The 25,910-nt window shown below is 35.4% G+C and overlaps 3 protein-coding genes and 2 non-coding genes across 5 annotated transcripts; 4 read left to right on the forward strand and 1 right to left on the reverse strand.

The window, feature by feature from the left end:
- LOC107814451 (bifunctional dTDP-4-dehydrorhamnose 3,5-epimerase/dTDP-4-dehydrorhamnose reductase-like) lies at window positions 1-309 on the forward strand. Its single transcript, XM_016639865.2, has one exon. It carries the CDS (start codon window positions 1-3, stop codon window positions 307-309), a length of 309 nt encoding a protein of 102 aa, XP_016495351.2.
- Window positions 310-7,177: 6,868 nt separating this feature from the next.
- On the forward strand, window positions 7,178-11,071 carry LOC107760094 (protein FATTY ACID EXPORT 6). The gene is made up of 3 exons (XM_016578114.2): window positions 7,178-7,504; window positions 9,511-9,598; window positions 10,810-11,071. Exons 1-3 carry the CDS (start codon window positions 7,306-7,308, stop codon window positions 10,880-10,882), a joined length of 360 nt encoding a protein of 119 aa, XP_016433600.1. The 5' UTR covers window positions 7,178-7,305; the 3' UTR covers window positions 10,883-11,071.
- Window positions 11,072-12,487: 1,416 nt separating this feature from the next.
- Window positions 12,488-16,631, reverse strand: LOC107760095 (vacuolar protein sorting-associated protein 22 homolog 1). The gene is made up of 7 exons (XM_016578115.2): window positions 16,492-16,631; window positions 16,289-16,399; window positions 14,912-15,047; window positions 14,085-14,239; window positions 13,445-13,552; window positions 12,953-13,042; window positions 12,488-12,831 (listed from the first exon to the last, which is right to left on the reverse strand). The coding sequence occupies exons 1-7, from the start codon at window positions 16,540-16,542 to the stop codon at window positions 12,727-12,729; spliced, it is 756 nt and encodes a 251-aa protein (XP_016433601.1). The 5' UTR covers window positions 16,543-16,631; the 3' UTR covers window positions 12,488-12,726.
- An 8,817-nt stretch (window positions 16,632-25,448) lies between these two features.
- LOC142165312 (small nucleolar RNA R21) lies at window positions 25,449-25,529 on the forward strand. Its single transcript, XR_012696150.1, has one exon. It is a non-coding gene; the product is annotated as a small nucleolar RNA R21 (small nucleolar RNA).
- Window positions 25,530-25,579: 50 nt separating this feature from the next.
- Window positions 25,580-25,661, forward strand: LOC142165314 (small nucleolar RNA R21). Its single transcript, XR_012696152.1, has one exon. It is a non-coding gene; the product is annotated as a small nucleolar RNA R21 (small nucleolar RNA).
- The last annotated feature ends 249 nt before the right edge of the window (window positions 25,662-25,910 follow it).

Below are 25,910 nucleotides of genomic sequence, written 5' to 3' on the forward strand. Positions count from 1 at the left end.
ATGACAATCTTGGATAAACTTCTCCCAATATCCCTCGAGATGACAAAGAGAAACCTGACTGGAATATGTAACTTCACTAATCCTGGAGTTGTTAGCAATAATGAGATTCTTGAAATGTACCGTGACAATGTCGACCCGAGCTTTAGTTGGAAGAATTTCACTCATGAGGAGCAAGCAAAGGTCATTGTTGCTCCTAACAATGAGCTTGATACTTCAAAAATGAGCAAGGAATTCCCTGAAATGAAATCCATCAAAGAGTCCCTCATTGAGTATGTTTTCAAGCCAAATAGGAAAACAAGAGTAGCTTGAAACTTAGAGAAAATCTCAGATTTATTTTTTGTTTTGTCTTTGTTTAATTAATCAACTATGTTTCAGTTCTAATAGCTACAGTTGGCTTGTCTTTTGTCTTGTCATTTTCTGATTTGAGTTTCTTTGGGAAGATGTGAACTCCCTATCATAGGAGGTGGAGGTGCAACTTTTTCCTAAGTAATTTCTTTTCTTTTTCCTTTCTCTTGTATTAAGACCCTGTTTGGACATAAGAAATTTTTTTATTTTTTCCAAAAAAAATTCACTTTTCTCCGAAATCAGCGTTTGTTCATAAAATTTTCAATTTTCACTCGAAGATGCATTTTGGAAATTTTGAAAATTTGAAAAACTCCAAAAAGCCATTTTTCAAAATTTTCGCTCAAATCACTCGCAAAACTTCAAAAAACAACCCAAAATTATATTCATGGCCAAATACAACTCTAAATTTCAAATACAACCAACTCAAAAGTAACAAATCTAACCTTTGGACCGAAGGTAGTGACGAACTCGGTAGGTACAGTTCCATATAGAAATGACAGTACAGAAATGTAGGCATGTTTTCAAGTTCAACAGTTAAACTCAAAACAAATAAGATAGATCAATTCTGAATGATATGAGGAATATGACCTCTTTATATCTACGCGCCAATGTACATGCTATATGTGATGCACTACAATGAAAGCCTCGCGTACTAACACTCTCAGAGTATTCAATCACTCAGTACAGTATATGGCCAATCTAGCCCAGGGAAGATCCATCCCAAATATATATCAACTGACAGTCAGTCACTCAGTATTGTATAAGGCCAATCTAGCCCAGGAAAAATCCACCCCCAAATATAAATGATTTGGGCAAGATTCATGCCGAGGGAATATCCATCCCTCTATACAAATAGACTTTGCTCACTAGGTGTGTGCAGACTGCGAAGGGGCTCCTTCAGACCAAGCGCTATAATAAGCCAGATCCAGGCATAAATAAATAAAAGCATGTTGCGGTGTGCAGTCCGATTTCATAAATACTACTCACAATCAGGTCATCGGCCTCACCCAATCATCAATCTCTCCACTCCATCGAGCTCACAATGCTCATACTAAGCAGCCCTAATAAATGATACGAGATATGACAACACACAATAACAAAGATTGAGGTGTGATATGAAATGATGAATAAGACTGAGTACATAACTGCAATTTAACAAATAAGTCAACAGCAAAGAACAACCACTATTTGCATCTGCCTGAGGTGGGGCGCTGACACTTGGCATCAGGATCTGCACATGCGAAAATATTGGTGCGCGCGGCGCTGTTGGAATTTGCTTGCGGCTGGGCGCTGGCGAGGTATCAGGATTTGCGCACGGGGTATTGTTTGTGCGCATGGTGTTGTTGATATCATCATGATTTGTGTGCGCTACATTGTCTGCGCACGCAGCACTATTGGCATCTGCCAGCCGTTGGGCGCTGGCGAGGCTATCGGTAGGGCGACATAGACACATGCGCGCTTGTTTGGCACTGCCGAGACCACGGGGCCGACCATGACGCTGGGCATTGGGAGGCTTGCCAGGATGCCTTGGGCCGCGTCCTAGGGGTCATTGGGCGTGGCTGGAAAGCAGCCCATGACATTACGCATACCTCTAATCTGATAAGTGTCTCCTTCCACTATATATATTGACTTTGAATGTATTTGCGTTAATATTTGTTATTACTCTTAGAATTTGTGGAAATAGTTAGAAGCACATGCAAAAAGTATGAGAAAACATCTCGTAATGTATTTAACTAAAAATAAGTTATATTATATGTGCATACATGTGAACACCTAATTTTTGACAACATTTAATTTTTTTATCACTTTTTTTATGTAAATATTTTAGTGGGTTTTAACCTACTATTATTTTAGCTTTATTACACTTTTTATTATAGGATAAAAATACCAAAAAAAAATTAAAAGCTTTATTATCACTATTAATATTTTTATTATTATTTTTTTTTTATATTAAAAAATCCGAAAATATTTTTTTTAAAACAAAAATAATAATTTCGGGAATGATTTAAAAAAATAAAAAAAAGGGAAGTATTGAATAAAAATATATATATAAAAAATAGGTGGAATTCTCTTTTAAAAAAAAATAAAAGAATGTAGAAAATTTAAAAAAATAAAAAGTTTTGTGGAAATTTTTAAAAATTAAAAACTAAAAGAAGGTTGGAATTAAAAAATAAATATAAAGGTATCTGAAAATTTAAAAAATTTAAAGTAATTGAAAGTAGCATTTTTAAAAGAAAAAGAAAAGATAGTGGTTTGTTTTTTTAAAGAAAAGTTAAATAAAGTGAGATTCTCTTTTAAAAAAATAAAAAGTGGGATTTTAAATAAGATAAAAGTAATTAAAGTTGGAATTTTAAAAATAAAAGTAAATAAAGGTGAGATTTCTTTTTCTAAAAAAATAAAAGCAATTTGTAAGTGAGATTTCTTTTAATTAAAAAATAAAAAAATAATAAAAAAACAAATCTGAAAATTCCGAAAATTTTGCTATAAATAGAAGAGAAAATTTAGGAAGAAAGTAGTGGGAAAAAAGAGGAAAAACTAGATAGAGAGAAGAAAAAAAGAGGGGGCGGAGAGAGCAGTATACACTCAATATACACTCTGGATACATAGAATATACAGGGACAGAATTCATTTTGGAGAGAGTAAAAAAGATAGAACCAAATTTTTTGAAATATTGAGAGCGGAAGAACACCATAGAGAGTTCAAATCTAGAAAGAAAAAACAAAGAGGGATTTCCGCACTATTTTTCTTCTCCATTTTTACTAGTTTTCTCCATGTTGCTGGGATTTCTGGATTAAGGTGTTGAAGCTACTGTGTTGGGTTTTCTGATGCTGTATGTTGTTGTGTTACATACTACTTTGCTGACCTTCTTCTTCTTGTATTACAATACCAGGTACACAAACGATACACTGGTTCATCTTGTAAGCTACTCGAAACATGAATGCAAAAAATGAGAAAGATTTGAAGTTGTAGTTTAATGTAGTCTTTTCTTTCTTTTACTATCTGTATGTAGAACATTCTATGCGCTGCCCATGTAAACTCTTTAAACAACTCACTTTCAAAATTTAACTATAATAACTCGAAAGTATGTAAATAAAGTAGGACATTTTCTTCATTTATTTTAGAGAAAAACGAAAAATAAAAAAATGTAGTCATTCTAAGATTATCTTTTTTTTTTTGAAAAAAATAAATAAATAATGAGACGAGCCTCGCCAAATAAAAATGCAAATTGCGGGGCCCTCAATAATTGGTCATAATAAATACTTAGAATTCGGGGATGGACCGTTTAGCAAAATTTCACGGCCCTACCCAAAGTAAATGATACGCTAGTCGCTTTAGGCACGCCTTTTAATAATTTAATTTTCTTAAACTCGGGTGCACATTTATGTGACCCAAATCCAAATCTCAACAGAGTTGAAATGTGCCAACAACCACGGGTGCATTGATGTGACGTGGTTGGAGATGTATTTCCATGATGTTGCAATTCTTGAAAAAATATATAATAATAATGACGAAAGCGGTTAAAAGTTAAAACTTGCACATGAGCTAATAATTGTATAAAATCAGATAAACAAGCCGAATATGACAGTTGAGCGACCGTGCTAGAACCACGGAACTCGGGAATGCCTAATACCTTCTCCCGGGTTAACAGAATTCCTTATCCGGATTTCTGGTTCGCGGACTGTAATACAGAGTCATTCTTTTCCTCGATTCGGGATTAAATTGGTGACTTGGGACACCCTAAATCTCCCAAGTGGCGACTCTGAAATAAATAAACAAATCCCGTTTCGATTGTCCTTTAATTGAAAAAACTTCTTCACCTCTCGCGGGGGGGGCGGAAAAAGGAGGTGTGACAATACACGATAACATTCATATTAATTATTAAAAAAAAAAGCCAAAAGCTAGTGAATCCAGAAGTGTAAAATGGGGGTCTACAAATTTGTGAGAGAAAAAGGAGTCTCACACAAGTAATATCAGTTGTGTGAGACACACAATAAAATTTCTCGGAAACTGCAATACATATCAAGAGTAACCATAATTTCAAAAATAATCGAAATTTATCTATTTTTTATGTAAAGATAAACTTTATACAAAAACACCCTTAAAAATTCAGAAAAATTTCCAACATATTTATGCTGGAGTTAGAATTTGTTACATATGAGTTTATACGCAGGAGCTTCATAATCCAGCATATTATACTGAAACTTTTCGTGTTTCAGCAGAATAATGGCTATTTTTCAATGACTTTATAAATAATTGCTATTTTTCAATTATCAGTCCGATTACTGACTATCCCGACTATTTTCACAACACAACCAACTATTTATAAAAGAGAAATAAATTACAAAAACCAAACGACTTTGTACAATAAACAGCAAAACCATATATAAAACATTTCCAAAAACTAATACCCTAACCTACTAAAAATTTGTTCAAAATGGCGTGTGGACTGCCCACCAGGCCACAAGCACACTGGGTCAAATGGCTACCTACTGGGTTGTCTTGACGATCTTACCCTCCCATACTTGTTATTTCAGCTGTAAATTTAAACTTACATAGGTGACATTTAAGCAACATCCACTTTCAATCAAGAGATTGTAGTCTCCTCAAAGAGCAAGGTGGTAAGTTGTTGGAGGGAGGGATACCGATGGTCTATTTGGAAACAGCATCTCAACCCCGGGGTAGGGGTAAGGTCTGCATACACATTACCCTCCACAGACCCCACTAAATAAAATTATACTAAATTATTATTGTTGTTGTTGTATATGTGGATTTAACAAGAATCCTAAGGACAACTTAGACCAATGGCACAGACAAGATAGAGGTTAGGTAACATGAACCTTTGGACTTTTGACAAATGATTATCAAATGTAATATGCTAGAGAAAATTACTCCCTTCGTTTCAATTGATGTGAATCTATTTGACTAGACACGGAGTTTAAGAAAAAAATGAAGATATTTGGAATTTGTGATCATAAACTAATTCAAATGGGGTCAGAGTATTTGTGTGGTTATAAAAGCTTCTTATTAAGGGTATAATTGTAAGTTAAAGCTAAATTGTTACCAAATTTAGAAAGGGATTTTCTTTTTGGAACGGACCAAAAAAAAAAATAAGTTCACATAAACTGAAATAGAGGGAGTATAAAACTAGTCCTTTATATTTAAGGATAATCTAAAATAGTCCTTTAAATATATACTTGAGCAGTTATAAGTCCCTGTTTTCTAAAATTGAGCACTTTTGATCTCTATTGTTGTTGAAACACACGACATTATTATCATTAACAGAACTGAATATGGTCGTGAGAAGCACATGAAGCGCTTAAACTAAATAAACCATTGAGACAACTTTTCGGAATTCATTTTTTCAATTTAAATCTTAAGATTCTTTTTTTAGAAAGAAAAGGAAAATATTTTTTTAGGTACAAACTGCGCGAAATGAATAAGAAGAAGCTTGTGTGGATGTTCTTCTTTCTTTTTCTTTTTTTTTCCAGTTTAAATGGCTAACATACTTCTTACGAGCCAATTTTGCCAAACATAATTGCCGGTTAAAATAGTACGGGCTAACCAGTTTTCGGACTAGTAATTGAAAAATAGCCAACCGGGGAATCCATCGGTCGGATAACAATTTTTTCTAGTAGCACCCACGACAAAATGTCCGGAATATACATCTTTTTTTGGGACGGAGGCTTTTTTTTTTAAGCAAGAACTCTTAATCGTTCGTATCCCACGAAAAGTTCCAGCATAATATACTGGAGATTAGGACTGTGCATGGATCGGATCAGGTCGGATTTTAGCACATTTCGGATTCAGATTTCGGATTCTACAAAATGCAATCTGAATCTGAATCTGATCCGAATTAATATCGGATCGGATCGAATTTTCGTATTTCGAATCGGATTATTATGCCTCAAAGTTGCAAACTCATATGTATATTTTCTTTGTAAAAGAGGCAATACAGTAAGAAAAATTCATGTTTCTGCAATTATGAGAGTACTATGGTACCAATATAGCCAAATCCAACGATTGTAAAGGTAATAACTTGGAGAAAGATGTAAAAGAAATGCTGACTATCCTAAATTAAAGTTTAGTATTTATACATGCCCTAATAATTTTGGATTTTGGATCGAATCAGGTTAAAATCATACCAATCCGAATCCGATCCAAATATCCGAAATTTTAAGAAACACAATCTGAAATTCGATCCAAATATCTGAAATCTGAAATTGAACGGATCGGTTCGGATTTCGTATATCTAATCCAAATGAACAGCCCTACTGGAGATTGGTGCACGTGTGTATGGACTTCCAGCATATTATGCTGGAACTCTAACACACGGAAAGTTACAGCATAATATACCGGAGATTAGAGCACCTATGTATAAACTTCCAACATATTATAATGGAGCTCCAGTATATTATATTGGAGCTCCAGTATATTATACTGGAGTTCCAACATAAGTACATTGGAACTCTAGTATAATATACTGGAGTTCCAGTATATTATATTGGAATTCCAGTATATTATGCTGGAGTATTTTTCGAATTTTGAACAGTATTTTCGTTCAGATTTATCTTTTCATGAAAAGTGGATAAATTTCTATTACTTTTGAAATTATAGCTATTTTTCAATTATCACTTGTAAATCTGGCTATTTTTGAATTTCTTCCAATTAATGCTGCGCTTTATAGATAATGGAGATCAAAAGGGGCCATCTTTGATAAACATAAAGGACTAAAACTGTTGAGATGCATATTTAAAGTACTATTTTACACCAATCCCAAACATAAGGGACTAGTTCTGTCATTTCTTCTAATATATTGCCATGACCACCTACAAAAAATGGAACTTCCAAGTTTTAAGACACCAAGATCGTTGAAAAATTGAATCTTTTCTTGTTTGATCTCTCAAGTCTGTGCTAAATTCGTCGAAATATCAATCTTTCCTAAAACCCCATTTGATAAAAATGCATGATTTTTGCTTCACAATCCCATATGGTTTAATTCTTGTATGTGGTGGAATTATAGGATATTTCAAGAAAGGAAGCACAGTTTCACTGGCTGGAGGTTTGGGTACTGGATTTTTGCTCATTTTAGCTGGTTACTTGAGTCTTCAAGCATTTCACAAGCGCAAAAATTCTTACTTTGCCTTGATTCTTGAAACTGGTATAGCTTTTCATTTCCTTAACCGATAAGTATGGATTCATATAGCTGACCCCAACTTGTTTGGAATTGCGTAGTAGTTGTTGTTGTAGTATTTTACCCATAACTCTTTTGTAATATGACTGCAAATGTAATAAAAATATACTACTACTTTATGATATGAAAATTTTCAATCATGTAAATATCACTTGGACCTAAACAGAGGCGGATCCAGGATTTGAACTCTTCAACTTTTAAGATTTTTAACATTGAACCCATTATATTTTTAAAATTATGGGTTCAAATCTATTATTTTTGCAATTTTAATAAATTTTTACACATAAATTTTTACTCCGCGTTAACTTCCACACTGCATCCGCCTCTGGACCTAAATAGAGCATTCATGATATCGAGGATTCATAGTTTAGGATTGAGGCATAGTTGTTGTTATTATATATAAATATTACTGGAATTGAAGGATGTGGATCCATCCGAGCCGATCTGCCTATGGTTTTCATTCTATTATAAGCTGATACACGGGCTAATCCACAATGAAAGCTACAGGTTCGGATTGGCCTAGACGTTGTATGTGTTTAGAAATCCACTAAATATGTACAAATATTAAATTTTGAACCTAATTATTAGCACTGAGGTCGCTATCCTAGAATTTCGAACCCATAAAGTTCAAATCTTGCTGAAATGCGGAAAGACCCTTGTGGTCCGTCCCTTTCCAGACCCCGTGCATAGCAGGAGCTTAGTACACCGGGTTGCCCTTTTTAAAGTTCAAATCTCGAATATGCCTCTGTTGATACAGTAGTAAGTCCTGATTTCTATCTGACTATGTACTGTATATGGTCTGATATTTGCTGCTCTACTTAAGATTCTAAGGGGGAGAAAGCTTTTCACCTTGATTGTTTGTCTCTTTATAAAGTTTATGTGAGCTGTATGGTTTGCAGCAGAGGATAGACAAAGGTATTGGATTGTGTTTATTTCTCTTCTGATATTTTTATAGGATGGTTTAGTTGTTTAGTTACTTGTCCTAGTAGCTCTTGTGTTCTACATTTCCATTTTCTGTTTTTTTGTTTGATAGCATTTAAATTGGTCCTTCCTACAAAATGAGGAATTCTTGATTGTTAGGCTAGGGGAAGTGAACAATGAGACTAAATATATGAGAAACTGATGGGTAAATTTCGTTTAAGCACAGAGGCGATCTCAAACATAAGAATACAAGTTTTTCAAGAGACAAAAGGCCTAAGAGAGATGGGGAACTTCTCACCTCTTCTCTCCTATAGATCTTCTTTGAATCGTGCTACGATTTTTCAGTTCCAGTTCTGATCTAGTTAGACCAAGTAGAAAGGAAATGATTGTGCATCTCTCCATTTGCCCTTATCTCGTATTTTTTCTTCGTCGAAATGACACGTTTGGGTAATGTCGATGCTGATCATGCTGCAGCCGTTGTTAAAGTGGAAAAATCATATAATGCATTTTGTGCTTTACCCCCTCTTAGAGAAAGTGGCTGCAACGTGCCAGAGGATAAACGTGCAAAACACAATAACCATAGGGAGATAAAAGGCAACTTTTTCCTCTTACCAATTTGTCATTAACTCTTAATACTGCTATAAAGGATGCATAAAGAAGGTGTCTAAAGGAGAAAAAATGCGTCAATTGCTTTAGCAACTCCTTCTATAATGATTCATTAGCTTCCATCCTAATGTCACATTCTTTACTGCATATGTGTATGCTAACCTTGCACGGCGTATGTCTTAAGCACTCCTCTTCATCTCCCTACTTTTTTGTTCAATTTTATTCAGCATGTTGCCTAGAGTTTCAAAGCCGCAATAAGCGTATTTTCACTCAACTGCAATAAATGTGTTAAGTTTTTGTTTGTTTGAAGTCCTCAAGGTCATATTCTGATTCAGAAAGATAAAATCGAAAGCTTCATTCATTTTCTTGCAATCACATTGAACTTCCGTTTTTTCTTTTTTTGGCTGGTCAAGTTATCTCCACTCACTTTACTTGGCTTGAAACAGCTTGTGCTGCCGTGTTAACATGGGTCATGGGACAGCGGTACATGCAGACTTCAAAGATAATGCCAGCTGGCGTTGTTGCTGGTATCAGGTAACTTCATATAGAAAGTATGCCTTACAAGTTTTGTTATCTACTTTGTGGTTTCTGCATTTCATTTATCTGTTCTGTTTCATTAATAAACATATTAGATTTGGGGGGGACGATTCATTTGATATATATAATATGTGAAGTTGCTCTGTCGTGAGCGCAAACAGAATATTAGGTTGCTATGTGCAGTGATGTCAACTTTCCTAGAGGCGTCAAACGTTACCTCTCATTTTGTATTTCTTCATTTTACGTAGACACGCATCTAAAGATTCAATTGGTAGTTGAACTGTCCAAGTAGTAAATTAACTTTTGTCCTTAACCTTTTCAATGCAAGCTCACAAGTTACGTCTAAATGTAAAAAGATTTCTCTGATTTCGTATATGGCGCATAGTCAGACAGAAACTTTCCCATCTCTAAGTATTTGTGTCTACATGAGGAACACTGAACAATTTCATAAGTTCACCGGTTCTTTTCATATCCTATGGACCGTAAAACAATTTTATTTGTAGGCTGATTAAGTAGCTTATTTAACTCTATTTCTCCTACAAGTGTTTTAAGACTCTTGCTAGAATATAAGAAAGACCAAGCAGACATCAGTGCTGAAGTTTGCTTCAGGTAATCATGCAGAATATGTACGAATCACATATTCTCTAGCGGCCGAATACATAGACAACTCCTCGGACTTGCCAAAAATTTACATTTAGACACCTCAATTAAGGGTGTGACTTATTGAACACTTCATGTAAGTGCAAAATGTACATGTCAGAATGCATGTTCCCGTTACTACAGATTTATAGTAGCTTGAACCATCACCATTTCCTTCTGGGGTTTGCAATGTGTCCTTTTTTTCGTTTTTAGGTGAATAAGTGAGATAATAGATCAGTATCTAGGGAGGACTACCGCCATCATCAATATGAAATACAAGCAAATCGGGGAAGGGGTGGTTTTGCAAGCTCGCTTGCATGATCTCTCAACAAAACCTTAAAGTTGATCGCGAAAAAATTGATTATGGATTATATAAGTTGGAAGATACAACAAATTTTTCATGCTTGGTTTCCTATTTCATTGATGATTCATTGGTTGTGCTGATTGCTCACAGAGGAGAATCTGTTAAAAGATTTCTTGTCTGAAAATCTATGTTGCTAATATGATCATAGAAGCTTTTTATCTAATAATGAGGTTGACAGTACATTTATTTTGATCGTCTTTTGCAGTTTGGTAATGACTGGATTTTACCTGTATAAGATCGCCACTGGTGGAAACCATTTCCCGTCTAAAGCCGAGTAATGGCATTTGTCCATAATGTGGAGTTCCAGTTCCATACTGTGTACTGTACATGGGAAGAGCTGGATTCTTATCGCGTATTACTGTATACGGCCACCTGACACTTTTTATGTTATTTTATTTTTATTTTATTTTTATTTTTGAACTGAACAGCATTGTCTCAATGAGTAGAATTTAAGTCTCTCTTACTCTTCATAGCATTGTGTATTGATTCAGCATTTGAATTTGCAGCTGTGGTGTAATTTCTGGCTGTTAAATCAGTTATAACCAACAACTGGCATCTTTAGGCCAATGGAACTTAGCATTAAACAACTTCCTGGTCTTGAATTAAAGCTTGGGCAGAAGCAAGTGAATTGGCTGATCCTATTAATGATTCTGCAAAAACCACTTGGAAAGAAAAAGATAAAATTGATAGATACACGATGACAAGAGGGGGGCTGCTCCGATGGTCAGCAACCCCCCACCCACCCACCTACAATCCAAGGGTTGTGGGTTCGAGTCACCAAAGGAGCAATACCTCCTACAAATGGAAATTAAAAAAAAAATAGATACACCATAATATCGGAAACAGACTCTCTCTCTATCTACACAAGGTAGAAGTAAGGCATGTGTGCACACTATCCTCCCTAGACCCCATTTGTCGGAATCAACTGGGTCTGTTGTTGTTGTTAGATACACCATAAGGCAGAACATATGTGCATCCCTGATATAAAAAAGCTCGGATATACACAGAGGATTCATATTGAACTAGTGGCTGGTTAGATAAGCTCGGATATACACAGGATTCATATAGTCGACATTAACTAGTCTAGAATTCATATAGTCGATGTTAACTAGTCTAGAATTGAGATTTACATTCCTTTTTGGGGGCAGGGAGTATTCTGTCACTGATTAGTGTTAACGGGTTTTAGGTAAATCTTATGCAAACCTTATGTAAGTAAATCCACACCAGTATTACTCAAATGGGAGACATAAGGAGCAAGATACCTGGCTTATGTTTCAAACAGTATGACTTAACAATTGCACAACTGAATGAGGCTACTTATATAAGGCTAGCTATTTTTCGGACTGGTAATCGAAAAATAGTCAGCGTTTGCAAAGTTATTGAAAAATAGTTATTGTTCTGCTGAAACACAGAAATTAAAGTTCCAGCATAATATACTGGATTATAAAGCTCTAGCGTATAAACTTTCAGCATATTATGTTGGAACTCCAGCACACGGAAAGTTCCAGTATAATATGCGGGATTATGGAACTCCTGCATATAAATTTCCGGCATATTATGATGGAACTCCAGCATATTATAAATTTTCAACATATTATGATGGAAGCTCATATGTCAAAAATTTCGAACTCCAGTATATTATGATGGAATATTTTCGGATTTTTAATAGTATTACTACTTTTTAATTACAACTTATATAATCCTCCATAACTCTTATAACGCCAATTTGGCCATTTTGTTTAAGAAAAATGACGCATCAACAAACAATTCAACAGGAATAACTACAAGCAAAGTCACATTCTTTCCCTGCATTGTACACCATAATGATATGCTATGAAGTTCAAATTTGGAGAAAGCTCATAAAAACAGGCAAGTCATTTCAGATATATGAAACAAGTTTCATACAACAATCAATGATTCAGCACTAATTTCACTGTACGGATTACATAAATAGGGCAACATTCTAAGATATACAAAAGCTGCATATCAAAAGCGTTAGACCAAGGGAAATGGAAAAAGACTGCATCTCTACGAGCAATCTATCGTCCAAGCTCTGGTTATGAAACCCTTAAGGATCAGTGGTTCAAAAACGAAAGATCCTCAGATCTGATCGAGGAAAACGCTAAAGAGCGTCTGTTCCTACATAGGAGGAGACAGAGGACACACAGGGGAACCAGTATCTACGTCTGCCATCTCTGTGACCATCATCAATCATGGCAAGTCCTTCCTGTATGATACATGTGAGCCATTTGTTAGCTTCAATCACAAGAGATCTAATAGGAAATATTTAGAGCCTTGCTGGAAAACTTAGGAGGAAAGAAGTAGAAGAAATGACATCAAGAACTTACCTCTAAAAGTGTTTCAAGTGCATCAGTTGCACGACCTGAAGACCAGTTTAGGCGTCTTTGTACCTCATCAACTGTCACAAAGCCTTGAGCCTGTGGTAAAGAGACCAGAAAACAATTTCCTCTGTTAACATATTTTTCTTGAGTAAGAATTTCCTCTTTTAACATATAATGATAAAACAAGCCCGTATAACATAGTAGGCAATATTTCAAAGTCAAACATAGCAATCTGGGGATAACTCCCTAAGCTAAATAGTAGCTTTTAATACTCATGGATTCAAAAGGAAAGAGAGATTTCCTTTAAGTTGCCAAAATATCGATGACTGATTGAAGAAACTAAACTTCTGAAATTCTACTACAAGTGGGGAAACTACTGCATCAAGTGAAAGTGACAGTTTGAGCTGCACGGCAATTACTGAACTACAAAATTTATCCAAAGAGAGAAACTACCTAACTGCATGAACCTGGAGTAAACATAAAGTACAAAGGTAATACCTGGGCCAGCTCTAAAATTTCATTGTGATCCTTATTCAGTTCAGTAGGGACAGATCTAACAAGCTTTCTCTTTCCCACTGTAATCACCTCATAACCACTACCTAATACCTGAAAGATGCAATTAAATGTTAGTTTATAGTTTGTTGCAACAGTAATAAAACATACACCAGCCCAAAAAAATTAGTCACTACACGCTCAAGATAAATGATGAACTTTAAAGCATGTTTCAGACAGCTTTGCATTTCTCCTATCTTCCATCTAAATGAGGGGTTGCAAGAGCAATAATGACCTGCCCATATACATTCACCATTAACTTGGGTGCTTCATGTGCTAAGGACCTATAAGAACTTAAGAAACAGAAAGAATAAGTTTTTGCAGTTTACCATTTTTTTTTGACATGCGTGTGGATTATAGTAAAGATTCTTTTTTCTATTCATTTTGGTAAATGGACAACTAGCAAAATCAATATCTTGGTATCCAATGGCGAAACATGATCCTCATAACTAAACGTGCAAAGCACTAACATGTGAAATATGCTCTTCAAATTAAATGGAAAAGGATGATCCGCCAGATTTAGCGCCAGCTGCTCAATGTATCATTCAGTTACTGCCAACTGAAACATAAAAACTTGAGCCAGTACCTTCAGCTTGCTAATAGCACGCAAGCAGTCATCCTCAGATATTGTCTCACGAACAGCTTTCCGTCTCTGACCAAGCAGTTTACAAAGATCATCCAAGCTTATCAAACCTCCGTTGTGGGGTCTAGTAGCCAAGCATACTTCAATGATCTGCACCCCTGCCTAGACAGGTGGGTTTCATTTAAATCCAGTTCGTATTATATTATCGACAAATGATAATACTTAACTAGGAAACAGCCAAGAACTAAGCGCGATGCTGCAAGCTATCTAATATATATTTACTGTTCAAGGTTTGATGTTGATAAATGGACCTTGGGCCTAACTCAACCTCATAAGCTAGAGGATTGCCGAAGACCATATAAGGAGACCAAGGACCTCAAATCCCTTCGATGAGAGACAACTCAACACCCCCCTCACGCCCAGGCATGCAAACTGGAGCGTGGACAACATAAATGGGGATCCAACATCGGTAATCGGTAATAATAATTGGGATGGGCCTGGCTCTGATACCATGATAAATGGACCTTGGGCCTAACTCAACCTCAAAAGCTAGCTTATGAGGTGAGGATTGGCCAAGACCATATAAGAAGACCAAGGACCTAAAATCCCTCTGATGTGGGACAAAACTCAACGTCAACCAATCATATAGCAAGGGGAAGTAGAACTGTCACGTTCTTTTTTTAATTGAAAAGGTACAAAAGGAAGTAAAAGCGCCGTTTAGATCTAACAATGCAGTGTCGAATACTACGTAATGTTCCTCTCATGCACCATTAAGAAGTTAACAAGCACGTCTTGCAATAACCCGAATTACTAAGGAGGTTGATACCAACCAAGTTCATAATAGAAATCGCCAATCCCTAACAATTCTGCCCAGAAACCCTTGTTTGATGCTAGCGGATCTACTCCAACTTTAGCACACATCTCGTGGAACTGCGCCCTGAATGCAGGATTCTTGCGAATGTCATTCTGCAAAATAAAACAAGGAATAACCAAAATTTTCTCTTTATGACAAAAAAAAGGTTTAGTTAAACAAGTAAAAGCATGTTGATAAATTTCAATTAGGAAGTATCCAAGAAGCACAATGCACAAGGAACACCTCTATTACAACACCCCAGTTAGACAAGAAAAAGAAAAAGATTTATCAAGCTCAACAGCCCTGATTGCTGCTCAGACTTTAGAAATATCACGCATGTGACAATATAACCCCATCTTAACTCTTGATACTATCCCAAAAGTATGATCTGTGAGAAAAATAAAACTGGTGGAGTTCAATTTTTTTTTTTGATTTGCACCGGGTGTCCGAGTCTCTTCGAGCCCCGACTAATCCCAGGGGCGCACAGGCCCTCGGCAAGGAGTTTCCCGCAAGTGCACCATGGTTAATTCAGGTTTTTACCCAGTCCGATGGCCCTCAGAAATTGTTTGCACCCAGTGGGTTTCGAACTTGAGACCTTGAAAGGGAGCAAAAAGCTCAAGTCAATTGCCACCACGCCAACCCCTGAGGGTTAGTGGAGTTCAATTATGATCCTTTTGCCGAGATAACTACACATAAATCCCAAATCGACAATGAATAGCTTTGCATTTTTTCATGTCTTTTCTGGAATTATCAACAGTGGCCAATTTAAAATAACTTAGAGACATACATGCTTCCTCAGAACTTATATCTAGCAAGCATATATGATTCCTTTTGTCTCAATCTAGATGAGACAATTACTTTTCTTTCTTTCTTTTTGACGACCTTGGTGTCTGGGCCAGTTTGCGTGCACCTTAACTATTCTATTGGGTACCAGCTACCTCCCGCCAATACAAGTGCCGAGTAACTCTACTTACCAAGCTTAGGCAGATGAGAAAAATCACCATTTTTTGCCTCGGCTGAGATTTGAAACTGATATCTCATGGTTCTTCTCCCACTTCAATGACCAATAGGCTATAACCTCGGGTTCTAGAGTTAAATAGTTCTTTCAGCCATGGGTTTTTCAAATATTTACAAGTACTTATAAACAAAATTATGATTCAAAGTACTTTTTCTGTAGTATATCAATACATAGGTTTTTATTTTACAAAATTAGATGCTTTAATCATCGTACTCCTAACATATCATTACATCAAGGACGGGCAGAATAACTGATTATTTTAAAAATATAAATAAACTTAAATAATCGGGGGAAAAAGCTTTAAATTAATCACTAAAAAACAAAATAATGCAAAACCTTGTGTTTGCGAGCAAAGTCTTCAAGCTGAGAGCGAAAAGTAGCGAGCTGCTCTTTCATAAGATCAGTTCTCAATTTCGCCACATTTTCCCCTAGCAATCGATATTGATCCTACAATTAACATCGCCAGAAAAACGGAGATTATTAAACAAAAAAAAGTACGAAAAGAATTGAAAAAGTCAAAATAAACTTAGGTCACAAACCCTAGCCGCCGCGGCGTTCTGCAAACCTCCGATTCCCGGTCTCCGCCTCATCCTTCAGCTGCTGAGAGAAATTCTGTGAAGTATTCCTCGTCTCCCCGTAGCTGTTTTTCCTTCTTTTGTGAAAGAAAAAGCAGTAACAAATATCTCTTACTTAAAAAGTGTTATTATTTTCTTATTAGGCTATTCAAAAACGATGATATATTTATAAATTAAAAATAATTCAACTTGTCATATAAATATTATGACACCATTAAGACCATATATTTTAAAAGGCTTATAATAATCAGACAAAAACTAAGATACATTTAAGAGTTAAAATAGTATGGGCTAGCCAGTTTTCGAATTGATCATTCAAAAATAGTCAGCGTTTGCAAAGTTATCGAAAAATAGCCACTATTTTGCTGCAATAGGGACCGGACCAGCATAATATACTGGAGATCGGTGCACATGTGTATGAACTTTCAACATATTATGCTGGAATTCCAACACGCAGAAAGTTCCAGCATAATATACTCGAGATTGGAGCACATGCACATGAACATCCAGCATATTATACTGGAAGTTCCAGTATACTTATGCTAAAACTCCATTATGATATGCTAGAGTTCCAGTATACTTATGTTGGAACTCCAGTATATTATGCTGGAGTATTTTCCGGATTTTAAACAGTATTTTCGTTCAAAATTATCTTTATATGAAAAGTGGCTAAATTTCAACTACTTTTAAAACTTTGGCTATTTTTGAATGATCACTTGTAAATCTAGCTATTTTTTAATTTTTCCCAATTTAAGATCATAAATTTTAAAGATTTACTCTTTTTTCTTAAACATTGTATTTAATCAAACGAAATCATACGAATGAAATGGAAGCAATTCTTATGAAAATTGAGTTCTATGCATTAAATAACGTATTATCAGTAACCAAAAATAAATAGTAAGTTTACATGCTATAATAAGATAAATCACATCAATAATATATATGTATATAATTTAAATACATAATAATAGAACTTCAATGAAGTCGGTTAGAGCGAAGAAATCTCATGTTCAATTCTTAGAGAAGATAAAAAATAATAGTTGATTGCTTTCTATCTATTCAAGCATTAATGAATAGTACGATTTGCATACAGTGCAACGAAGACAATTTGTGTCAACTATATTCGCATACAATGCGAACGAATACAATTAAGACGAAAAACGGAAATACAGTGCGAACGGATATGAAGTTTGGTTATAATTATATATTTTTAGTGCATTACTTACCTTGAATTTAGGTGATTTAATGCTAAACTATATTATATTTGTGCTTAATTGAATTTATTTTATGTATAGATACTTTGAAGATGAAATTGGAAGCGAACTAAAGATTTTATGTGTATTTTGTATACTACAAAAATGGTTTATGATTATTTAATTATGGGACAATGATTGAAGTTGAGCATTATAAAAGAAGACAAAGAAAGACAATTGACAAAAGAAGAATTTGAAAAGTAATATGATGTGACACGATTTATAATGGTTACTTTTGCCACGTAGACAGAGATTGCAGAACACGCGCTTGGTTAATTAATAAGCCAGCAAAAAACGTGTTTTATTGGTATGAGAATTGCCTAGGAAACGTGTCTAATTGGAAAGAGGTCTAGTTTAAGTGTGTAAGTGAAAAATCGTGCCAACTTTAGATGTCTCCGTATGTATTACGCCATTGATAAAAGAAGAATTTGAAAAGTAATAAATGAGAAAGAGAAAGGCAGAAATCAAAAATGAAAGCTGAAGCAAAAGTTAGGCAACGAATTGGAGAAGTCAGGCAACGCGAGGCAATTTTCTCGCGTTTAAGCTCCCGTCAGACCATTTCGCGCGTTTGAGCTCGCCAGGCGCAGTCTAGAGCGAGATGCTTCGCGTGGTCCGGGTCTTTAAGGCCTAATTTGTATCCAATTTGGTTTTGGACTTATTATTTTATCTAGATTTTCCCTACACATATAAATAGTCATTGAATATTATTTTTAGAGATAGAGGTCGAGGTTGGACAGATTTGAGACCGGGGATTCGACCTAAGGATGCAAGAACACACCAGGAGCAAGGCGGAAAATTCTTCTACGAGTTTTTCACTTCTTTCTTCCTATTTCCATTATTGGTTATGAATTTTAGTATTGTAGTTATGCATACTATTATGAATAGCTAATTTGTTATCTAAGGTTTTGATGAAACCTATTGGAGGATGATCTTTTTGTTATGTTAATAGAGATTTGTTGTAGCTTTTTCTCTATTTGTTCAACTACGTTTATATTGTGGTTGGTTGAAGAGCTCCCAATCGGTTGTGCCTATTTAGTGTGTATTACTCGGAAGAGAGTGCATATTTAGGTAATTGTTGAACAACATCACTCCTAACGTATATGAGGGATCAATACGGAGGGTTTAAAAGTAGGACTGAAAAACGAAACCTTGGTGCGATCCGAGTGAGTCGTAACTTAGTGCCATCTAGCGTAATTCGGAAAAATATGTCTAGTAAATTGTGGTAGTTACTCGGGAGAGAATTACGACACTCAGAGAGCTAATGATCAGTAGAGAAACTTAGGCAAATTTATAGAAAACGTAGCAGAAAAGATTCCGGTAATAGGGAAAATTATAACTCTAGACCTCTTTAATCTTGTCTCATATAAGACATAGTTGGGCGTGATCAGAATACAACTAAGTCGAAATACATAAATACAAAAAAATAAAATGTTCTAGTTGAGAGTCGAACTTACGACCGCTACTAACTAAGGTGAAATAGAGAAATACAATACGAACGAATACAACCAAAGCGAAATACAAAAATATAGAAAAATAAAATATTATAGTTGAGAGTCGAACGTAAGACCTTTACTAACTAAGGCGAAATACAGAAATACAGTACGAACAAATACAACTAAGGCGAAATACAGAAATACAAAAAAATAAAATATTCTAGTTGAGAGTCAAACTTAAGCAGACTAACTAAACGGACGCTCTAATCAACTGTACTACGAGAGCTTATTGCTCTCTTATTTTAGTTCAAAATAATTAATCTCTTATTTGATGAATTTTGCTGTAAAATTTAAAATATAGATATGAATGGTAAATTTACTGAAAGTATAGCTACAAATAATAAAGATACTGTGATTATTTAATATGTCGCGTAATTTCCTTTAATTGTAAGAACGGTTATACTATGTAGTTTTCTCTGGGGGGATTTGCATGTATACCCGCTTTTTGTGTCACGTTTTAACTTGTGTCCACTTTGCAAAAAAAATTGCAAACGCACCCGCTTTTTTCGCATAACTTCAACATACGGGGCTGAAGTAGCAAAGACAATCACACAAAACTTCAACATTCTAGTAGACGGGCCTGAAGTAGTAAGTGTGTTGAACCAAGTGTGCTGAAGTTTTTGTTTGTAATTATTGAACTTAAGCGTAGTAGTTGTGTCACACCTCCTTTTTCACTACACCCGCGAGGGGCAAAGGAGTTTTTTCCAATTAAAGGACAGTCGAAACGGGATTTATTTATTTATGTCAGAGTCGCCACTTGGGAGATTTAGGGTGTCCCAAGTCACCAATTTAATCCCGAATCGAGGAAAAGAATGACTCTATTTAACAGTCTGCGCACCAGAAATCCGGATAAGGAATTCTGTTAACCCGGGAGAAGGTGTTAGGCATTCCCGAGTTCCGTAGTTCTAGCACGGTCGCTCAACTGTTATATTCGGCCTGATTATCTGATTTTATACAAATATGAACTTATATGCAAATTTTATCTTTTTACCGATTTCATAATTATTATTATTATTTTTACAATGAATTGCAACGTTGTGAAAATGTATCTCAAACCGTGTCACAATAAATGTACCCGTGGTCGTTGACACACTTTGACTCCGTTGAGATTTGGATTTGGGTCACATAAATGTGCACCCGAATTTAAGAAAATTAAATTATTAAAGGCGCGCCTAAAGTGACTAGCGTACCATTTACTTTGGGTAGGGCTGTGGAATTTTGCTAAACGGTCCATCCCGAAGTTTAAGCAATTTTAAAGCAAATCTTTACTGAGGGCCCCGCAATTTTGTATTTTTATTTGGCGAGGCTCATCTCATTTTTTAAAAAAAAGGTCGTCCTATAGTGGCTATGTTTTCTATTGAATTTGTCTCTAATAATGACAGAAAAAGATACCTGATTTATTTACATGCTTGAGAGTTATTATTAAAAGGAATTTCGGACCTAAATAGTTAACATCGAAGATAGACGGGAACAGGGGGGCTAGCACAATTTTAGGGGGGCCCAGGTCCAGCATACCGAGCACGGAACTGGACCGGGGCCATTTATATATATATATACTTTTTACGTCCAACCTGCGGCTTACTTTTACATTTTCCAGTATTTACAAGAAGGCAGAAAATGGAATCGACAACTACAAAACTCCTTTTATGCCTCAAAATAAACAAGCTTGTTAATTTAAACAGTTTAAACTACTGATTAATCAGCCTAGAGCCTTTATAAGTATTTGAAACATGCTTTGCACAGAAATGAGCTGAAATAACAGTATGCTATCGTTACATTATTGGTTCTTGTAGAATAACATGTGAGGAGTTCTATATACTATTACTATTTGAATACTCGATTTTACATAGCAAAACTACCACGTGCTTCTAACAAATGAAACTATGTATCCTTTACACAACTTAAAATTTCAGAATACACGCAACCAAACGTAAAAATTTCAGTTCTTCATCTCATATTCATGCTTCAGATTTTCAGACCTACAACAGCCATGACAAAGTTGTGTACCTGAGATTTGAGAAAAGCAAAAGAAGAAGAGGAATGATCAGTGGGAGCAGTAGCATACACAACAACAGCAGCAACAAGAGAAGCAGCACTCAGCAGCAAACCACCCAGCCAACAAATGTTTGAAACCAAATAAAACCCAGCAAGAAATTCCAATAATGACTAGTAGAGAAACGAGCAAACAAATTTAAACCAAACAGAAATCCAGTGAACTCCGAAAACCCCCAACACTTAAATGAAACAGTGTTAAACCAACAGGGAAACCTAGAAAACCAAACTGAAAACTCAGCTGGTGTCCCAACAAATAACAGGCTAATCAGAGAAAGAAAACAGATGCAGGAAAACAGGCTTTTGATATTTGTGTTCAGAAATCCCAAGCCTCTCTTAAACCTCTATTGAACTGAAATTAAGCTAGCCTATTCAAGGCTTGAAAATCCAGCCTTGTCTTTTGGTTTTCTTTTTATCTCTCAACACTCAAAGCTGTCCAACTCTCCACTTAACTGACCAGCCTTAATTTTTTAATCCCTGTCTGATTTTTTTAAAATCTGTCCTACTTTTTTTTCCGGATCTTTTCTTTCTAGTTTTTTTTTTCTTTTCAGTCTTTTTCTTTTCTTCTCAAATCTGATCTTTTCCCCTTTTTCTCTTCTCCGAGCTCTAGGTATATATAATAACCAAACAGATTTGCCCCCTTTTGAAAAGCTTCACTTACCCGACCAAAATCCCAAAAAATCTGCTTATTTTCAACAAAATCCCACTAAGGAATGCTTTTTCTTATTTTATTCCCTAAATTAAGGCATGATATAAGGGTTTGTCCTCCACTAACATTAAACTAATATATAAGCTCTTGTTTTATTAGTGCTTGACTATCTGACCATTAATTTAGTCAATTCTGCCCATTTTTCATTCCCAAAATACCCCTGTAATCATACTGTTATTACTGCCCTTAATTCAAAACTTCAGTAACCTGTTATTGAACCTCTATATTTTCAAACCTATCAGCTGATGACTGAATGACTAAGACTCAATGACTAAGGCTGAATTCTTATTGAAACAACTGAACTGAAATTAAATCAAAACCAAACTAACACAACACAGAACTCAACAGAATCATTGAAGCTGAAATTGAAACTTGAATCAATATGCACATGAATGAAGGTAATGTGAATGCAGGTTCATTGTCAGCTTAATGACAATGTCCTGAAACTAGGTGGCCATAGATCAAACATACACAACAATATTTGACGAACTTGCTGATTTAACAAACAAGAACGAATTAATCGACAAGAACTAATTAACTGATTATCTACAACAAATGATAACAATCAATCCAAAATAGATAAACAGGTTGTTTCAATCAGCATTAACATGAACAAGAATTTATAATACAACAACTAATCGACGAACTTAATCGAATCGATTACACACATTGTAAACAATTACAACAAACAGAAGCAATGCTAGAATCGGATCAAATAAACAGGTCTAGCGGAGATGAGAAGAAGTACTTAAAAACAGGGGAAATCAATAAAACTAAGAAGATACATAGACAGAAAATCATAAATGTAGAATAAAGGAAAAAGAAAAATACCTCATAACCTCAAAATTATACGGACCCAGGCTCGAAGTCAGACCTAAGCATTTTGAGGTCGAACAGACTTTAATTGAAGTGTTCTCAACTGAGAACACCTCGATTAAAGTCTATTAGACCTCAACCCTTCAATTAATTTGGATAGATTCCATGATTGGAATTTTAGGGTTCCATTTTTTTTCCAGATTTAGGGCTCGAACATTTCTAGGCATATTCGAAGGGAATCAAGGGTGGTTTGGGGGTGAAGGAGGCCTGGGGGTCACCTGGTATGGATTCGAAAAGGATCTGGGCATTTCCTGTTTGGCTCGAATATTCAAATGAAGATTCGAGCAGTTCTAAGAAGATTCGACCTAAGCCATTACCGGATCTATGACGAGGATAGTCAGGAGAAGCCCTGGTGTTGATTTGGAAGCCATCGGAAAAGGTTGGGTTTTCAGGCCAAGCTTTGATCGAAGATTCGAGACGTTGTGGCCTGATTCGAGAGATATAGGTTACATATTTGGAACGAGGAGATCGAGGGGAAGCTATGGTGTAAAGGTGGTGGCCGGCGGCGTAGTTGCCGCCGGGTTTCAGGCAAAGGGGAGTTAAGGCGGCTAGGGTTTGGGTCTGTCTTCAAAGGAGATGATGAACAGGAGAGGGGGTGTTTGGTTTGGGGGGGGGGGGTTGGGGTAGAGGATTAAACTTATATAGGGGAGGGGTGGATGGATCCTGGTCGTTGGATCAGGTGAGATTGATGGCCAGGATCTCCTCACTTAAGGGAACGACGTCGTTTTGGTAGTGCTGGGGCGGTCCGGGTATTGGGGTGATGGGTCGGGTTTTAGGGACGGGTATGAAAGATGTGATCTTGGCCGTTGATCTATTTGAGATCAACGACCCCGCTCAACTGTGACAAAAACGGTGCCGTTCGGGCACCTCTGAGGAGATGGACCAGTTCACGCATTGGGCCAGCTCGTCTGGGTCTGCCTTCCTTTTAATTTTTTGGCCCAAACCGGGGTTTCATTATTTTTTCCAACTCTTTTTCTTTTTCTACTTTTATTCCTAATTTTACACAATTCTTAATTAAATTATAAAATCAATCAACACTTGACAATAAATATCACACAAATTAAACATTTAGTTAAAAGTCAAAATCACACAAAGGCATGCTTAAATGACAAAAATTATGACAATTACATATTTTGTGATTTTCCTTCTTTTAAAACCAAACTATGGTTTATAATTTCCTATATATTATTTTTATATTATCCTTTTATAAAAACCCATGATTAATTAATTCTAAAAATGCAATATTAATTCCTGAATGCATATGCATCTGCATTACCATTTTTTTTTTAATATTTTTCCTTAATTAGAATAAAATGCACATGCACAGACGAAATATCACGAAAATTCAAAATTGAATACATAGAAAAATTATTTGTGATTTCTTTTGGAGTAGTTCTTGTGAGGCAAAAATCACGTGCTCACAAGCTGAAGTTTTGTTCTCTATTTGCATTGCTAAAGTTTTTGTTTTATAACTGGCGAACTTCAGCTCTAGAGTTTTTGTTTTGCAATTGGCGAACTTCAGCTCTAGAGCTGAAGTTTTTGTTTTTGTAATTGACGAAGTTTTGTTTTGTAACTGACAATCTTCAGCTCTAGAGTTGAAGTTTTTGTTTTAAGTTTTTGTTTTGTAACTGACGAACTTCAGCTCAAGAGCTGAAGTTTTTGTTTTTGTAACTGGCGAACTTTAGCTCTAAAGCTGATGTTTTTGTTTTGTAACTGGCGAACTTCAGCTCTAGAGCTGAAATTTTTGTTTTGTAACTGTCGAACTTCAGCTTTAGAGCTGAAGTTATTTAGTTTATTTGTAAAAACTTCAGCACTATATAAACAATGGACATTTTATTTCTTATTGCATACAACTATACAAGTAACTTGGTGTTTCCTTGTCATGGGCAAGATGCTAAATTTGTGGTGAATTGCTTTCACTTCAGGCTGAAGTTAAGGGTGAAAAAGGATATGGTGCCAAACAATGATCACTTGCAGATCCATTCGTATTTCTTGATTGAAATACAGTAGTGTAAGAAAATTTTCGTCTTATTATTGAACCAGATATGTCTACACAAAATTTTAATAACTGAAGTTTCATAGCAGCACCAACAACAGCAGAAGAAAGAAGAAGAAGAAAACGAAGGGGGAGAAGAAAGGAGACTGAAGTTATTTAAAAAGTTGGTATAAATTAAAAATTAAAAAAAAAAAGTATAAGTTAAATGGGGCAACCAAATAGGCGCCCGGTGCAATTTTGACGTTTTCTCAAATTAGATGGTAAGAGGGCTTCAGGTCGAGATTTGGGCTTACTGTTCCACTTTAGCCCATTCTCTTCTTTCTATTTAAAACCCTTTACTCCATTTTTCATTGTCGCCGTCTCCACGCTTCTTTTCATTTTGCTTTCTACATTTTCTGCAAATATCATTGATGCTTAGTTGGTGATTCTTCAGTTTTCGTATTTTTTTCAACTTAGATTTTCATTATTTTGTTTTGGGTACACTGTATTTTGTTTTTGGTGTTTCTAAAGTATAATTTTTTTCCCGATTTTCTTCGGATTATTATCGCTATGACGAGTAAAATTATGTTTTAAAAGTAGTGGACTGAAATTTCCATTGATGAACAAATTAATTCCGAGCGATATTTATTCCAGTTTTTTTTTTCTCTTTTTCCCTTTTTATTTCCTGTCACTACATCCCTGTGATGAATACTTTATAAATTTAACGTTAAAAGTAGACTGATATTTAAGGAAGACAAAATTGTTTCTGAGGGATGCATTATTTTCTTACATTAGTATTTTTTCTTAGTTGAGAATTTTTTTTATTTTTGTAATATTTACCTGAAGTTGTTTATTACAATTTAAGATTCTAATCATTTTTTGCTATGAATAGCAACTCTAATTATATTTTTGTTCCAATATGAATACTAGAGTAGCAACTTTAAAGTGCTATTTATATCCCTTTGTCCCAATTTTTGTGGCATAACTCGGATTTCGAGAGTTAATATTCTTAATTTTGATCGTGA

Source organism: Nicotiana tabacum, chromosome 1, assembly GCF_000715075.1.
Source record: "Nicotiana tabacum cultivar K326 chromosome 1, ASM71507v2, whole genome shotgun sequence".
NCBI classification, from domain to species: domain Eukaryota; kingdom Viridiplantae; phylum Streptophyta; class Magnoliopsida; order Solanales; family Solanaceae; genus Nicotiana; species Nicotiana tabacum.

Excerpts from the sequence above, each read along its gene's own strand:
- LOC107814451 (XM_016639865.2), top strand. The coding sequence starts at position 1 with ATGACAATCTTGGATAAACTTCTCCCAATATCCCTCGAGATGACAAAG.
- LOC107760094 (XM_016578114.2), top strand. The coding sequence starts at position 7,306 with ATGCATGATTTTTGCTTCACAATCCCATATGGTTTAATTCTTGTATGT. Across the intron at positions 7,505-9,510 it reads TGCCTTGATTCTTGAAACTG|CTTGTGCTGCCGTGTTAACA; the intron begins GTATAGCTTTTC and ends GGCTTGAAACAG. Across the intron at positions 9,599-10,809 it reads GGCGTTGTTGCTGGTATCAG|TTTGGTAATGACTGGATTTT; the intron begins GTAACTTCATAT and ends CGTCTTTTGCAG.
- LOC107760095 (XM_016578115.2), bottom strand. The coding sequence starts at position 16,542 with ATGAGGCGGAGACCGGGAATCGGAGGTTTGCAGAACGCCGCGGCGGCT. Across the intron at positions 13,043-13,444 it reads AAATTTTAGAGCTGGCCCAG|GCTCAAGGCTTTGTGACAGT; the intron begins GTATTACCTTTG and ends TCTTTACCACAG. Across the intron at positions 12,832-12,952 it reads CACTTGAAACACTTTTAGAG|GAAGGACTTGCCATGATTGA; the intron begins GTAAGTTCTTGA and ends TGTATCATACAG.